This window comes from Panthera leo, chromosome C1, assembly GCF_018350215.1.
Source record: "Panthera leo isolate Ple1 chromosome C1, P.leo_Ple1_pat1.1, whole genome shotgun sequence".
Lineage (NCBI taxonomy): Eukaryota > Metazoa > Chordata > Mammalia > Carnivora > Felidae > Panthera > Panthera leo.
This window is the reverse complement of record NC_056686.1, coordinates 217,446,383-217,462,689: the sequence shown is the minus strand read 5'-3', so window position 1 is coordinate 217,462,689 and position 16,307 is coordinate 217,446,383. Positions and strand designations below refer to the sequence as shown.

Here is a 16,307-nt window from a genome sequence, read left to right as displayed (position 1 = left end):
GACAGGAGGGGTGACAGGGAGGGCCATAGGGCTACCTGCTCACGCTGCCCTCGATCTGCGGTTCTGACTAGATTTACGTGCTCCGACTAAGGACGGTGAGCCCATCTCAGCGTGGTCCCGTGAAGAGGAAACCAAAGCCAGGTTCAAGTTCACCTCCCAAAATAGCCTTGAAAAGCACTGTAGGTCTTTCCTGAATTTGTTCTACGTGGAACCAAAGGGCACTTGTATTTTCGGAAGAAGGAAAAGCATCCTAAGGCCTCTTCGCGCTCCCTCTCTCAGAGAGCCCCCAGACCGCTGCCTGGTTTCCCCAACGGTCTGCCCCCCCTGCTCCCCCCCCCACGTGCAGGTTCCCCCCTGCTCCCCAGACAGCTGCAACTCCGTCCGACGATCCGCCCGAGGCCATCTTTTCCAAGTTGGTGAAATGATCAGAGACGAAGAAGCTGCTTAGGGTTCCACCCAGCCCACACCCCCACACTCGCTCATATTCATTCTCACATCATCACACACACTCACTCACACACTCACCTCCACACTTGCTCATACATAATCGCACTCACATACTCACCTACACACACTCACCCCATACCCTCACACTCACACCCACTCGACCCCACATCCCACACTCACCCCCCCCACACACACACACTCCCCCCCGTACGCACGCACACACACCCTCATACGCACTCATCCCGCACCCCCACGGGCTCACACACACCTCCCACCACACCCCTGCACACGCACACGCTACACCCCGAATTGAGACAATTGCTTTCCTATTTTGCAGCCTGCCTTTTCCAATGAACTCTATACCGTGAGAAAAATTCCCCAAGTATTTAATTTTAGGAAGGCCTTCTCCCATCATCTGGATTTAATTTCATGGCGCAGCCCTCCGACGTGGGCGCTGAGGACGTTTTCACTCGTTTGCGTGTATAAATAACGCCGGGTGAAGTCCTTTTGTGCATCTCTGATTACGTCCTCGGGATAAGTTCCTAGGAGGGAAATTGCTGGGAATAAACATTTTAAGACTTGCAGTACGTGTTTCTGACTGGTCCTCCGTGACGATCGTGCGGTTTTGTCTTTGGAAGAAGCGGAGGGAATTGCGTCTCCAGGCGGCTGGGCTTTCCTCCAGCGCTGCTGTGCGGCCTGCAGGGACCCCGTCCCAGACCCGGGCCTCCCAGCGCCCCCGCCCCCCGACGCCTCCCGGCGCCCCGTCCTGTCCTGTCCATGGACACTGGCCTGTGCGGACACTGTCGCACCTCAGAGCTGCCTCGCGGCTTGTGGGAAGCCCCGTCCCGGGAGCACTTTTACCCTGCGGGGCTAGCAGCTCTGGGGCACAATCTGTACTCGGCCAAGTCCATTTCCGAGTCTTCTTCTTTTATTTTTCGTTTTTTTTTTGTTTTTTTTTTTTTTTTTTTTGAGTTTGACTTCCAACCAATTTTTTCTTCTAAAGGATTTCCACGACAAAGCTCTGGAGAAGGGACCGTTTCTTCGGCTCAGGACCCAAATAAAACGAGTCCATCTGACTTCTCGAAGTAAAGCTGTTGTCACCTTCCCCAGCCAGCTTAGTGGGAGCGGGGTGGGTGGGAGTGAGTGTGAAAATATGGGTGAGCGTGGGTGGTGTGTGGGTGAGTGTGCGATTGCGCGTGAGTGAGCGTGGGGGGGGAGTTTGGGGCGAGCGTGTGAATGTGCACGTGCATGTGTGCAAGTGTGCACGTGAGCGTGGGTGAGAAGTGAGCGTGTGGGGTGAGCGTGTCAACGCATTCCCCAGGCCCCTATGGAACAGGGGAAGGTCGTATGACGCGACTCACCGAAACGGTAACAACACTGCAGTCGGGACCCAGCTGCCGTATCACGATTGCTGGGACGCCACGTGGTACGGGAAGGCCACCGGATGCACCGAGAGCAGGCGCGGGCTGGCTGGGATCTGACTGGACCCCTCTCCGGCCGTGTGGCCGTGCGCAGGCTCTCTCTGTGCGCTTCCCCGCCCTGGGCTGTGGGAGAAGAGCGAAGAAGGGTGGCCGCTCCGACCGGCCTCCCGGTCCCCCGGGCCCTCCTGCTGGGCTGGACACTCCGATGAGAACACAGGGAGGATGGTCACTGGTGACTGGGCTGCAGTCTACCCCTGCCCCTTTGTACCGTCCAGGTGGTCCCGGGAAGGAGCTGACAAAGGGCGGAGCACAGGCCGGCAGAGGGAGAGCGCAGGGCCTGGCCTGTGGCTGGCATCCCTGGGCCTGAGCAGGGCCCTCGGTGGGGGGGTCTGCAGCTCCCCCCCCAACCGTGGACTTCTGCAGACGGGGGTGGGAGGTGGGGCGAGGGGGGAGCCCAGGAGCGCCACTGCTCCTCAGCCAACCAGCCCCGGAGCATCTGGCGTCAATCGACGTGACCTTGGCAGGCGACCTTCTGCAAGGGCGCCTGCTCAGACGCCCCCCGACCCCCCCTCTTTGGACGGTTCCAGGAACAGCTCCCAAGGCATTTCAGACACTCCTTTTCCTTTAAATGTCAACTGCCTCATCGGTAACCCTTGGAGGGGCGTTCACAGCCCGGATGTGGGACAGGACAGGCTGAGAGCCTGGCCTCGGGGGACCAGGGTGGGTGGGGGCGGCAGGACAGGGCTGCGGTGGCGGCGGGGGCGGGGGGGGGGGCTCCCCTGTGGGAACAACGGCCCGCACCCTGGCTTTGGGAACAACGCGTGTTCTCAGGAGCTCCTGGGACAGCTGGCCCGGTCCTCTCACCTGACTGGCTGGGCTCTGGAAACAGCTTTCGTGGCAGGTTATGAGCAGTTCCCAAAGTTGTCCCCGCAGTGGCCTGTGCAAAGGGGAGAACCGAGGGGCCACCCAGCTCCTGAGTTTGCTGAGTGTACTGGACTGAACGGTGTCTCCATCCCCCCCCCCCCCCCCCCCCCCGGTTCCTGCTCTTTGCAGATATTAGTTCAATTAAAACCAGGTCATACTGGGTTCAAGTGGGCACAATCTAACATGACCGGCCTCCTTGTAAGGAAAAACAGAGACGCGCAGCGAAAAGGCCGCTGATGGCGTGTACAGCCACAAGCTAAGGCCAAGGACCACCCAGGAAGAGCAGAGGCTGGAAGGGGCAGGAAGGAGCCTCTCCCAGAGCCCTCAGACAGAGCGCGGGCCTGCCAGCCCCTCCATGTCAGAACACCGAGAGAATAAATTCTGTGGTTTAAGCCGTCTGGTTAGTGGCAATCTGTTCTTTTGCCCCAAGAAACGAATAGGAAAGTCTTTTGTTTTATTTAGTTATAACAAAGTTTCAATCATACTAACAATAGAAAAATTCTGCCTTTAGTCATTCAAAGTTAGCACCCAGCTGCTGGCATTTGGTTTTTTGGCCTCCGCCTTGTGATGTGCGAACACTTGGCCATGAACGCAGACTGGGCGGACGCAAAGTGCCCTGGCCGGGTAGAGCTGTGCCTCCGTCCCAGCCGAGCCCGGCCTCACCTGCTGACCGTGGTGACCCGACCACGAAGCTGGACACCTGAATGCGCTCTCCGGTTCCTTCACTGCAGACCTATTTCGCCCGAAGGAAACTTCCAGATCAGGTGCACCTACATACTCAAATGTACTTACAAACACGCACTCCAAAGTCAAACCTAAACATTTAAAAATTATCCGCAATGGCGAAGATACGCAAACAACAGAAACATCCATCAGTGGATATAAAGATAACGTGTGATATACACATACGATGGAACATTATTTGCCTTATTTAAAAAAATTTTTTTTTAATGTTTGTTTATTTTTGAGAGAGAGAGAGAGACAGAGCTCGAGAGGGGAAGGGCCAGAGAGAGAGGGAGACACAGAATCTGAAGCAGCTCCAGGCTCCGAGCTGTCAGCCCAGAGCCCGATGTGGGGCTCAAACTCACAAACCGCGAGACCATGATCTGAGCCGAAGTCAGACGCTTAACCGACTGAGCCACCCAGGTGCCCCACGTTATTTGCTTTCTAAAAACGGAGGACATTCTGCACCACGAGGCAGCATGCATGAACCCTGAAGACAGTATGCTAAATGAAACAAGCCAGTCACAGAAACACAAATACCGCGGGAATCCGCCTACACGAGCTCTCTAGAATAAATTCATAGAAGCAGAGGGTGGAATGGTGGTTGCCAGGCTCTGGGTAGCAGGGTGTGGGGAAGGGAGGTCGCTAACCCATGGGCATAAGGTCTCAGTGAGGCAGCTGATCCGCTCCAGAACCCTGCTGCCTACGGCCCACGGTACTGAATCGTACTCTTAAAAATGTGCTAAGAGGGTAGACCTTACGTTAAACGTTCTCGCGACAATAAAACAACAACAAAAAACTAGAAAAAAAATTTGTCTCTAAAGTCCAAACGTAATTTTTGTGCACTTTAATGCACGTTTCATAACCCCCCTCCCCAAATACTTAAAAACTGTCGTTCTGTTCTCTTCCATTAGCTGGGGTCATTTAATTTTATTTCATTTTTTTTTAAGTTTTATTTATTTTGAGACAGAGAGAGAGTGAGTGAGGGAAGGGGAAGAGAGAGAATCCCAAGCAGGCTCTGATAGCATGGAGCCTGATGAGGGGCTCGAACCCATGAACCGGGAGATCGTGACCTGAGCTGAAGTCAGCCGTTTAACCCACGGAGCCCCGCAGGCGCCCCAAGTGGGGTAATTTTAAAGTAGTAACGCTGTTTAGCGTTTGCACTGTCTGTAGAGTATTTTCATAATGGCAACTGCCGGGCCCCACCGACTGCTCTGAGACCCAGTGCGGCCTTAGCGCGAGGTGTGATAGGACTCCTGTCAGCCACACTGGCACAGGGACCCCCACGGCCTTGCGCCACCTCGACCTTCCTTACCAGGCTTCCCTCCCTGGCGACACCACGACCGCCTGCACCCGAACTCCCGTCCTGGCAACTCGGAAAACCCGGACTAAGACGCCTCCCTGAGTTACCCCAGTACCCCTGGCGGGAGATGTTGCCATCATCCCCATTTCATGGATGAGGACATTGAGGCACGGAGCGGTGGGGCGTCAGGGGGACAGGGAGGAAGGTGGTTCGCTTCTTGAGGCCGAGCTCGGCCTTTTCTGTCAAGTTTCAGGGTAATTGTCTCTTCACGGCCATGATGCCAGGAAACACGCTTTTCGAAGTTTTAAAATAGGCGTACCGTCGTTTTTCCAGAACATCCCACATCCTGAACTTGAGCACACTTGGTGAAACCTTTCAGAGTAGATCTGTTAGATTGAAGCGCTCTGAAAACAGTCTCCCACAAAACACCAACCTCTGACTTTCAGAGACCAACTCTCTCTAGTCTCTTTCCTTTTTAAAGTTTTTTATTAGAAAAAATATTTACTTACTTTGAGAGAGAGAGAGAGCGCGCACCAGCAGGGGAGGGGCAGAGAGGAGAGACAGAATCCCAAGCAGGCTCCACACCAGCGGCCCAGAGCCCGACGGGGGCCTCGAACTCACAAACCGTGAGATCGGGACCTGAGCCGAGATCAAGAGCTGGACGCTTAACTGACTGAGCCGCCCGGGCGCCCCTCAGTCTGCTTCCTTTGAATGTGACAACGGTCACGAGGGGCCTCACGTTGAGACGTGAACAAGTGGCCTGCTGTCCCGTGAAAGGTTACTTTTCTCGATCCAAACTGAAAAGTCTTACTGACCTGTGGCCACTGGTACAGCACAAGCGAGCACCCGCCTGGAGAAGGCGCGAGGCAGCATCTCCACGAAAATGCAACCCCCCCGACGCCCCCCCCCCACCGCGACACCGGGCCGCGTGCAGCAGAACCAGGTGCGACTCTTCAGCGACGCGACCTAAGACTGGAGTGACTCCTGTCTGAGGGTAGCCATGTTTGGGAGCCCACGCACCCGGCACAGCCACACCCGCCCACGCCACACACCATACCCCACGCACGCCTCAGGCTGGCCAAGCGCTTGGGAACAAGGGAGGGCCTTGTCTTGAAGATGCCGCGGCCCTAAAGCTGATTCTGGAAGGATTCTTCACTCAGCTCCGGTGGAGCCCTGGGGCTCCATGGGGCCCCGACCACCTGTAGGGGCTTGCGGATGATAGGGCTGCCTGGGAGCTGGGGGCCCGGGTCCCTGCCGCCAGGGGTATGACCTCGGACGAGAGGGCTTCATTGAAAATGACCCCGGAAGCAGCACTGGAGGGAGCAGGCCCCGTGGGCCAGCCAAGCCGGCACCTTTGGCAGGTGCACGTATAACCAATTACGGGAGGAAAGACCAGCGAGGTCAGGCCGGGGGCTGCCCTCTTCCCCGCGGCCCGTGTCACCTTTGCTCTCGGGGACGACGTTTATGAAGACAGACTCCAGCCCACAACTCCCACTCCCGGCCACCTTCCGCTCCTGAGACGGCGCCCGTGGCCGAGACCCACGGAAGCCTGGGCCCTCGGCCCCAAGCTCTTCCCCCACCTGCTTCCTTTCCTGGGTCCTGAACCGTAACCACTCGTGCCACAGCGTCCTCGGGGAGAACCCAAGGATGCATAGAGACAATTGCCCGTTTCCTTCCAGCTCTCATGGCCCCAAGTCTCTGACCCGTGAAGGCGGAGGAAACGAGGACCGAACACTGCAGCCTGACCAGCCCCTCCCCGAGGCCCTGGGGTGTGGACCCCGGGGTCCCTGTTGGTTCTTGAGGCGATCGCCCTGCCGTTAGGACCGCCTGGGCTTCTTTCCTGTAAGGCACGACCACGCTGTAGCCAGGGCGCCCGTGGTTCAGCGCAGAAGCGAGAGAAGCCCCATCAGGGAACCCGTCTGTGACGCCTCTGCAGGCCGGGGGCCTGCCCGTGATGGGAGCACCTTTGCAGGGCCAGCAGGTGCCCAGGAAGAGGCTGGGGGAGTCTGAGTTACTCGAGGGGGCTGCCGAGGGTCGGGTCTGCTCAGCTGAGTGGGGGGGTGGGTCACCCCGTGTGCCTGTGGTACGCTAATGCTGAATATTCCAGAAGGTAATGGCGTTGGGCCCCTGTGTAAGGGCAGGCTGGCCAGCAGGGCAGAGGGAGAGGCAGAGTCTGGGGGTGATGGGCGTGACATCCCATCGGTCTGAACTCAGAGGTCTGAACTCAGAAGACATCAGGGAGGAACACTGTGGAAGCTCCCTGCGGGCATTCAGAACCTTCGGGAAGGGGGCTGTAAGCAACTGTGAACGGAAAAGCAGCAGCCGCCTGGAGGGGCGCACTGGGGTGTAATGGCCAGTAGAGCCCCGGGGCGCAGAATGCAAGTGGGTATCTGGGCCTGAGGAGGCATCTCTGAGGAGGGGCCTCAGCAAAAACTGAACACACCCGGCCTCCTCCTGTCTGCGAACAGCCGTCCTCTGAGCCAGCGGTTGGGGTGGGGGTGGGGTGGGGGCCTCAGGGGCCCACGGGAGCATCTTCAGGGCACACAGCGCCTCGGCACCATCATCCCCACAAAGGTCCCTGTGACCGAAGAAGGGGAATCCGAAGGGGTTAGTGTTCCTTCCACCTTTCTACTCTCAGTGGTCCATACCCCAAAATAACGACGCTCCCCAAATCCGAGGACATCCTTTTTAATTTTTTAAAATATTTATTTTTGAGAGACAAGAGAGAGCCAGAGCAGGAGCGGGGCAGGGTCAGAGAGCGGGAGACACAGAATCCGAAGCAGGCTCCAGGCTCCGAGCTGTCAGCACAGAGCCCGACGCGGGGCTCGAACTCAGGAACCGCGAGATCGTGACCTGAAGTCGGACTGAGCACCCGGGCGCCCCCTTGAGGACATCCTTTGAATCACAAGCCACTTATCCCCAGTTCGGCGGGAGGTTGGAACGTCAGGAGACAGAGGTCGGAACCCTCCCCGGAAATCATGACAATCAGGCTCCCCCTCCCTCCTGGCATCTGGGGTCCCCACCTGGGTGGCTTCGAACTCCAGCCAGGGGGCTCTCAGGTTAACGTCTGCGCCACGGCCATTCCGAAATCCTGTTAGCTCTTCCTGGGGGACAACACAAGGGATCTGGGGCCTACTCTGCCGACAGGGCGCCCGAAGCTCTCACCTGTCGCCCCCCCCCCCCCCCCCCCCCCCCGCGACCGCAGGCCTACACGACACCCTCCGGGCGCTTGCTCCTCCAGACCACCAGCGCCGTCACAAGCAGGGTCACCAGGATGGGCACCGCGATGAAGGGGCAGAGGATGCTTCGGGGCGGGTCCCGCACGGCCCTGCCGGAGACGGGGCAGTTCCTGAAGTAGTGCCGGTGGACGGCCACAAAGAACCTGTCCACGGCCGCATTCGGCCAGAAGCAGCCCAGCTGGTCCGCCACGTGCCTGGTGCAGTCAGTGAGCACTTTGTAGGTCCTGCGGGTGGAAAAGCCGCTCATTAGCCCCCGCGCGGGCAGAGGCCCGAGGCAGGACCCGGCCGGGGCTCTTCGCCCCATGCCCCCCGGCGGCCCGAGCAGCCCTGGGGGTCCTCGCCCGGCCGGGCTCCAGGAGAGGAAGGCCCTGGAAGGTCCTGTGGGGGCTCCCGGATGTCCTGCAGGCGCCCACGCCCTGGAAGGCGGGCTGGGGCTCGGGGACGTCCCTCCTCGCTTCTGGGATTCCAGGGACCGGGACGCACCTGCCGGGGCAGCCTACGAGGGGGGCCAGTCAGGAGCGTTCCGACCGCGGCCTGGCTCAAGAAGCCGTCAGGGCACCAATCCGCAGCCTCTCCAGCACCTCGCTGTCCCCTCCTCCCCCAGGCAGGCCACCCAGCCTGGAAGGCAGGGCTCCCCACCGGGCCTGGTCTCCCAGCACCCCCCTGCCCCCCTCCCGCTGGAGCCTCCCGGAGCGTTCATCACCTTTCATGGTGCAGAGCCACATCTTAATTTTATTCATTGGGTGGAAATGCTGAGGACAGGGATCTGGTCTGTTTTGTTCACCTCTGCAGTCCCAGTGCCTAGAAGGGTACTTGGAACGTGGCAGGCGTGAGTCGGCTGTTTGGTCCTTTTTTTATTGTGGTAAAATAGAAATCATGTTTGCTTGTTTGGGTTTTGTTTTTTGTTTTTTGTTTTGTTGTGGTGTTTTTGTTTTTTTTTTTTTTTGCTATTTTAACCGTTTAAAAAATTTTATCTATTACTTTTTTTGACAGAGAGAGAAAGAGAGAGCATCCCAAGCAGGCTCTGCACTGTTAGCATAGAGCTCGACGTGGGGCTGAATCCCACAAACTGTGAGATCGTGACCTGAGCTGAAACCAAGAGTCGGATGCTTAACCAGCTGAGCCACCCAGGCACCCCAAGTAAATTACTTTTTAATAAATGAAGATTGAAATCGGGGGATATTAAAATGCAGTTTCCAGAAGATGAGTCCCTTCTGCTTCTACTTGGCAGGTAGAAAGTTGTAAAACAAACAGACAAAAAATCCCAAAACAACAACAACGACAAAAGCCAAAGAAACCACAAAACCCTATGTTTTCTGGAGTCCGTCAGAGAGTAGAGACCACAAACCAACGAAGTAACTTGTTTCAAGGACCGTCCCGCCTGGGGCAGAGCACGGGAACAACAGACATGAGAAGAAACCCACTACTGACAGACTGCAAAGACCAACTAAGCCTAGAAGGTCAGTCTGGAATTCCCGGGGCCCCAGACACCCCGGTGGTTTTGTGACTCCCCACTTTTTCCCACGAGGCTCCAGCGGGTGCTCGTGAGAAAGGTTAGTGGCAGGCAGGGGACTGGCTGTCCCTTGGGGCCAGGCACAAACACTGCATGTTTCTTGAATACTTCTCATGTAAGAATCGACAGCCTGTGACCCCTGCAGGAATAGTGGCTGATGGCGAGGAACAGACCGCAGCCCTTCCCGCTTTCCCAGACCCTCCCCTCCTGCGGAGCAAACGCCCTCAGCGGCCGAGGGAGGGACGGCACAGCCTGTCGGTGCCAGGGCACAGGAGAGACGCACTAGAGCTGACAGAGGAAGGGGAAAGACTCTTCCCCCTTGGGAGAGCAGGCCTGGGATCCTGCATGATACCAAACAGAGGGGCAGGAATCTCCCAGCCAAGATCCCACGGACCCAGGGCAGAGTTGGGCCACCACGGGGAGCGGCCCGAAGGCGTATGGCCTGTCTGAGCTGAGGCTCTGTCCCCAGCATAGAACAGCAAGCAGCAACTGTCTGCTACCTGGACAAGGTGGAGAGAGACCGGCTCAGGCGTGCAGGGTGGGACACCGCCCTGAGGAAGATTCACCAGCCCCCACTGGGACCGCAAGGCGGTGGCAGCCATTGCTACAGGTACGGAGGCCTGTGGTGCTCTGAAAGTGACCACGGCGGCCACAAACCCCAGACCCAGCTCGGTTCCTGACCGGATGGACTCCAACCCCACACCAACAGCCTGGCGGGAGAGGGTGACCCACTGCCAGAGATGAACACTAGTCGCCTCCGTCTCTGATGTTCTCTCCACGAATGTTCCGTATTCAGATATGAAGTTATGAACTTTTCACTCAGAAGCAACAAAACCCAAGCAACGCGTTGCCAAGAGAGAAAACAATCAACAGAATCAGACTCATTGATGACCTAGATGTTGAAACTATTATGCAGGGACTTCGAGGAGATGATCACGACAAGGGGTCTAGGTGAGAAAGCAGATAATCTACACCCACAGAGCCTTGTAGCAGAGATGCGAAGCTGTAAGAAAGCTAGAGAGAAATGCTAGAAATAAAATGAACCCGGTATCAGAGAGAATTCCCTTGATGGGCTCATCAGCAGGTCTGGCATCTGAGGAATGAGTGAGTGAGTGTGAAGGCAGGTCAGTAGGAATTCCCCAAACCGAAACACAGAAAGAAAAAACAGAGCATCCCTGTGGCGAGTTAAAAACACTATCAACGTTATATCCAGTCCAACTTGTAATCTGAGTCCCCAGGAGGAGGAGAAGGAAAGGGGCGGAAAAAGTATTTGAAGAGATAATGGCTGAAAAGTTTCCCAGAACAGGGAGATATCGGTCTGCAAATCCAAGAAGGTCAGAGAACCTCAAACAGGGCAGAAAAGAAAACAGCAATAGCAAATAAAGAACCACATAGACCCATCGGTCAAACAAGCATCTGAAAACCAAACATAAAGAAAAAAACTTCCAAGAAAAAAAATCCTAGAGTCTGTCAGAGAAAAAAGACACTTACAACGAAGCAATGGCAGGGTCTCAGCAGACATTTTACAAGAGACTGTGCAGGCCAGGGACAATGGGGTGACTAACGGTGGGGAACATAGCCCCGTCTGTCCAGAGTCCCATACCCAGCAAAAGTAGCTTTCACACATGAAGTTGCCAATAAAGACTTTCTCAGAAACAAAAAGAAGCTGAGAGAGAATTCATTGCCAGAAGGTCTGTGCTTTAAGAAATGTTAGTTTTTCTTTTTTTTTTTTAATTTTTTAATGTTTATTTATACTTAGAGAGAGAGAGAGAGAGAGAGAATGAGCAGGGAAGGGGCAGAGAGAGGAAGCCACAGAATCCGAAGCAGTCTCCAGGCTCCGAGCTGTCAGCACAGAGCCTGACGCGGGGTTCGAACTTGCAGACCGCGAGATCACGACCTGAGCCGAAGTCAGACGTTCAACTGACGGAGCCCCCCAGGCGCCCCGGAAATGTTATTTTTTCATTCAGAGGAGTATAACAGATGAAGTAAACGGATACAGTCAAAATGAAGATGTTTAAAGATCCTTTTCTGGAACGTTCTGACTTTTGAGCTAGAAATCCAATCGATGCTGGGAAAGGCTGGGGTGCGTCCAGCAGCCAAGCGCCCCTCCACCGCAGCGCCTGTTATGTGGTCTCCAAATCGCTGAGTCACTGCCCTGAGTGCACTGGGACCGCGGGCCCTCTTCGGTCCGCGTGGGGTGTCGGGGGGGGGCTGGGAGGGTGGGGCCCCAGGAGGGACAGAGCGGGCCGAGGCGGCAGCAGCTGGTGTGTGTGGGACCCGTGCCCGACGGGGTGTGCGGTCTTCCCAGGCGAACAAGGACTCGTGTTTCAAGTCAAAACAGAAGTGGAGAGAGCCACAGGAAGTCACGACAGGCTGGGTCTCACGGTGAGAAGAAATGAATCAGCACGTATCAGGTGCCTGGCCCATGGTAAGGGCTGAACGTGGCAGGTGTTGTGAAAGCCCAAAGTCCAGCCTTCTGAGCTGGGTGTCGATGAGCTACGGGGACACGCGTCACAAGCACGGGTCTGGACGACCCGTCTTCTCCCCTGCCTCAGACCCACCAAGCCCGCCAGCAGTTTCTGGGGTTCGGCAGGACAGACACGCCGTCCTAAACGTTGCCCCCCCTCCTCTGTGCCTGGGGGAGGAGCGGGGACGCCCCCAGGAAGAGGTATTGCCACCCCAACCAGGAGAGGGAGGAGCCCCTGACCCAGGAGATGAGACCCTACAGACCCCACGCGGAGGCCACGCGGAGGCCGAGCGCCCGGGGTGGGCTATTCTGGGATCTGGCACTTTCTCCTTGAAATGTTATCTTCCACTTTGCAAAGCCACCGCCGTCTAAAAATATCTCCAACATGCAGTCAGCCGTCCACATCCTGTTTATTTATACAGAAGTGACAGCTGAAACTTTCAATAAATATTTGGAGCCCTGTCAGCAAGGGGGTGATAAGAGAATTCCCCTCAGAGTGTAGACATTCTTCTCTTCAGAAGAACACAGTACTGACTGAAGAGCCCAAAATAATCATGAAAAATATTCTTGCCTTAACCCTCTATTTTCAGTCCTCACATAACCAAACAGTTATCCTGTGTGTGTGTGTGTGTGTGTGTGTGTGTGTGTGTGTGTGTGTGGCAAGGACTTTCTATTCTGGGCCTTTAAGCAAACTTTGCTTGGAATGTTCCTGAACACGATGGTGGGAGTTTCCGATATGTCTGGGTCCCAAGTCAAGGCTCCCGGCACCAAGACTTATGATTGTTTCCTCGCTGGCAAGAAGGCTGATGCCCACTCCTGCCCCAGGCAAGGTGTCTGCTCTGGGGACACTGTGGTCGCTGGTGTCCCCCAGGTAGCCCTGACTGGTCTTGATGTGGAGTACCTGAGCTGGGGCCCTGGCACCCCAAAACCTGGATTCAAATCCCAGCCCCGCCGCCTATCCCGAGTAATCCTGGGATCGCCTTCCCCCTATCCGGGCGAGCCCTGGCCTCCTTATATGCAAATGAAGACACCACTTGGCAGGGTTACTGGGCAGATCAAGTGAAATGAGGTCAAGGGCCCCACATACAGCAGGTGCTCAATAAGTGGATGTTACCTCATCCCTTCCTTCTGAACAACTGGCGTGTGGCTTATAAAGTAGTCACTTCTCGTTCTACAAACCTGAACAAAAGCAGACCAGGCCACCTGAGTCTAAGCATCCAAAATCCGAGGAGGAACCACTTTTGGACTTAGGTTCACTTTATCCGCATCAATGGCTTCACCCATCCACCCGGGACCACGCGCCCCTCCTCCCCCCCACCGTGGGTTCCCGCAGCCCCATGCACCTGCCGTGGGGAGCAGCAGCTGGGGGTGAATGTGACTGCCCCGTGCTGGCCCAACAGGCCTGTCAAAATGCTTGATGACACGGCGGGGAGGCTCTCGGATAGCTGGCGAGGCAGGCAGGTGGGTGTGAGACCCAGAGCCGTACCCATGACGCTTTCGGCTAAACAGCCCTTCTGGAAATACAAATGACTAATACACAGCCCAGAAAAAGTTTAACCCCGCTCTTAAGAAAAACAAAGAGGGGCGCCTGGGTGCCTTAGTCGGTTTAGCGTCCAACTTCGGCTCGGGTCATGATCCCGTGGTCTGTGAATTCAAGCCCGTGTCTCAGAGCCTGGAGCCTGCTTCGGATTCTGTCTCTCCCTCTCTCTCTGCTCCTCCCCTGCTCACGCTCTCTCTCTCAAAAATAAATAAACATTAAAAAAAATTAAAAAAGGGGCGCCTGGGTGGCTCAGTCGGTTAAGCGTCTGACTTCAGCTCAGGTCGCGATCTTGCGGTCCGTGAGTACGAGCCCCGCGTCGGGCTCTGGGCTGATGGCTCAGAGCCTGGAGCCTGCTTCCGATTCTGTGTCCCTCTCTCTCTGCCCTTCCCCCGTTCATGCTCTGTCTCTCTCTGTCTCAAAAATAAATCAACGTTAAAAAAATTAAAAAAAAAATTAAAAAAAAGAAAGAAAGAAAAACAAAGAAGCGAATGTCCAAATTTAAAAATAACGCTTGGCGCTGGGGAAGGTACCGTGAGATGACGCAGGTCCTTGTGTCATTGCTAACAGAAGACAAACCGGTAAACATTTTCCCGAAAAGCGATTCAGCGATATGCGCCAATAACCTCACAAGTGTGGATGCCCTTTGGCCCAGTATTTCTTTCCTGGGAATTATCTGAAATTAATAACATAAAATGTAGACAAAAGTAGTCTAAGAAGATGTTCACGGCGAATTTCTAATCATGGAAAACAGCCAACAACGGGACTGCCAGGAAAGAACCGGCTTCTAAAAGCCTCCCCGCTCTCTGCACCTCCCCCTTCAGGCTCGCAGCCCTGGGTGCCTAACCCCGCCCCACCAGCCACCTCCAGGCCCCTCCAGTTCCAGCAGGACCCCTGCAGGAAGGGCGAGGCCACTAGATGGCGCCCCTCCTGGGGACCTCCTCTCTGTGGTCTCCTCCCCTGGGGACGCTTCTCCCGCCTGTCAGCTCCTCCCGTGCAGTCACATCCCCCAGGACCCCCCATCCGGGCTCCTGAGGCTTCCCCTCCATCGCCTGGAGCGACCTCGCCCGCCCGGAGAGGCTCCCCGGTCCTCCCCACCTCCCTGGTCGGAGGGAGGGGCGTCCACACTCCGCAGACTCCTTGCTGTGACCCTCCCACCCCCATCGGAAGCTGGGTCCCGTCCACATCCAGCTGTCACCACACCTGGCTTCCAGGTTGCCGGTGCCCCCAGCTCCAGCTCCCAGCCCCTGGGAGCCCTTGCCCAGCCCCTGAGTTGTCATGGACTTCTCCCCACCTCCTCCAGGGGTGTCCCTGCCCTCCTGTGGCCCTGTCACTGTGTCCAGGAGTAGGCAGAAGTGACTTGCCTCGGTGGGTTATTGTGACCCACCTTGCTAACACCAGCGTCCACCTTCCTTCACAATTCGGGCCAGAGGCCTTGGCCTCTCTGCACCCCTTCTCTTCTACTCCACCCAGCTTGGTCAGGGGCAGCCATCAAATCCCTCCCTCTTCTCCTCTCCTCTGCACCCCTGCGCTCAGTCCATGATTGGCTGTCTCACCCCTGCCCTCCTCCTGACCTCCAGCCTACTATCCGCATCTTTGCACCTTCCTTGTGCTGAATTCAAAAGCCTTCACGTAGCCCCCACCCTCAGCCATGTCCTCTCTCCTTCTCACCGGCCACAGGCCAGCTACACTGGCTGGTGCTTCTGCCTCAGGATCTTTGCACATGCTGCTCTTTCTCCTCGGAAGGCTCTTAACCCCATCTTCACCAGGCCAACTCTACTCCTCCTTCGAATGTCACTTCCTCAAAAAGGCCTTTTTTTTGATGCTTCAACCTCATTCGGCTTCCTGGTAAAGTGGGGTTTCCTTCATAGATGTCTTACTTTGTCCTTGTACTTTAATTCACATGAGGATTCACTCGCTCTTGGTCTCAACAACTAGCCTGCAAGCACCATGGGGGGAGGGGGACAGTGTAAGAAGAAGACCAAATCCCACTTACCCTGTTGACAGAGTCACCTCAGGGGCAAAGGGGAGCCAAAGCTGAAGGAAGAGAGGGTATGGAACAGGAGGCCAGCAGGAGGGGTGCCCATGGCACAGCCCAGCACAGAGACATTCACACGGAGACAGCGGTATGAGAGCCCCGCGGTATACAGATCACTTACAGGTGCCGGCGGCACAAGCCAGAGTCAACCACGCCTTCACGTTGGGGACTTTTTTTTTTTTAAATACACTTTTAATGTTTATTTATTTCTGAGACAGAGACGGAGCATGAGCATGGGAGGGGCAGGGAGAGAGAGAGGGAGACATAGAATCCAAAGCAGGCTCCGGGCTCCGAGCTGTCAGCACAGAGCCCGACACAGGGCTCGAACTCATGAACTGTGACATCATGACCTGAGCCCAAGTTGGACGCTTAACCAGCTGAGCCACCCAGGCGCCCCTAGTTTTTGAGATAGAGACAGAGAGACAGAGCACGAGGGGGGGAGGGGCAGAGAGAGAAGGAGACACAGAATCCGAAGCGGGCTCCAGGCTCCGGGCTGTCAGCACAGAGCCCAACGTGGGGCTCGAACTCACAGGCCGTGAGATCATGACCTGAGCTGAAGTCGGTTGCTCAATCGACTGAGCCACCCAGGCACCCCTACGCTAGGGACCTCAACACCCCTTTCGGGGCTACTAAGCAAATTAAAACCAGTACCAAGTGAAGAAGCCTGACTCAGGGACTGCATGTGAAGTTTCTAG

General features: G+C 56.2%; 1 protein-coding gene across 3 annotated transcripts in view; it reads right to left on the bottom strand.

The window, feature by feature from the left end:
- Positions 1-818: 818 nt before the first annotated feature.
- Positions 819-16,307, bottom strand: part of RAMP1 (receptor activity modifying protein 1) — a 54,228-nt gene continuing 38,739 nt past the window's right edge. Inside the window, exons 3-5 of one of the 3 annotated variants that reach the window (XM_042950709.1) lie at positions 2,733-2,805; positions 1,809-1,991; positions 819-989 (exon numbers count right to left, since the gene is read on the bottom strand). In XM_042950709.1, the coding sequence (XP_042806643.1) occupies positions 969-989; positions 1,809-1,991; positions 2,733-2,805 (277 nt within the window). In that variant the 3' untranslated portion in view covers positions 819-968. Of the gene's footprint in view, positions 990-1,606; positions 1,992-2,732; positions 2,806-8,010; positions 8,282-16,307 lie in introns of those variants that run through there. The other 2 variants (XM_042950708.1, XM_042950710.1) reach the window with 2 other exon arrangements.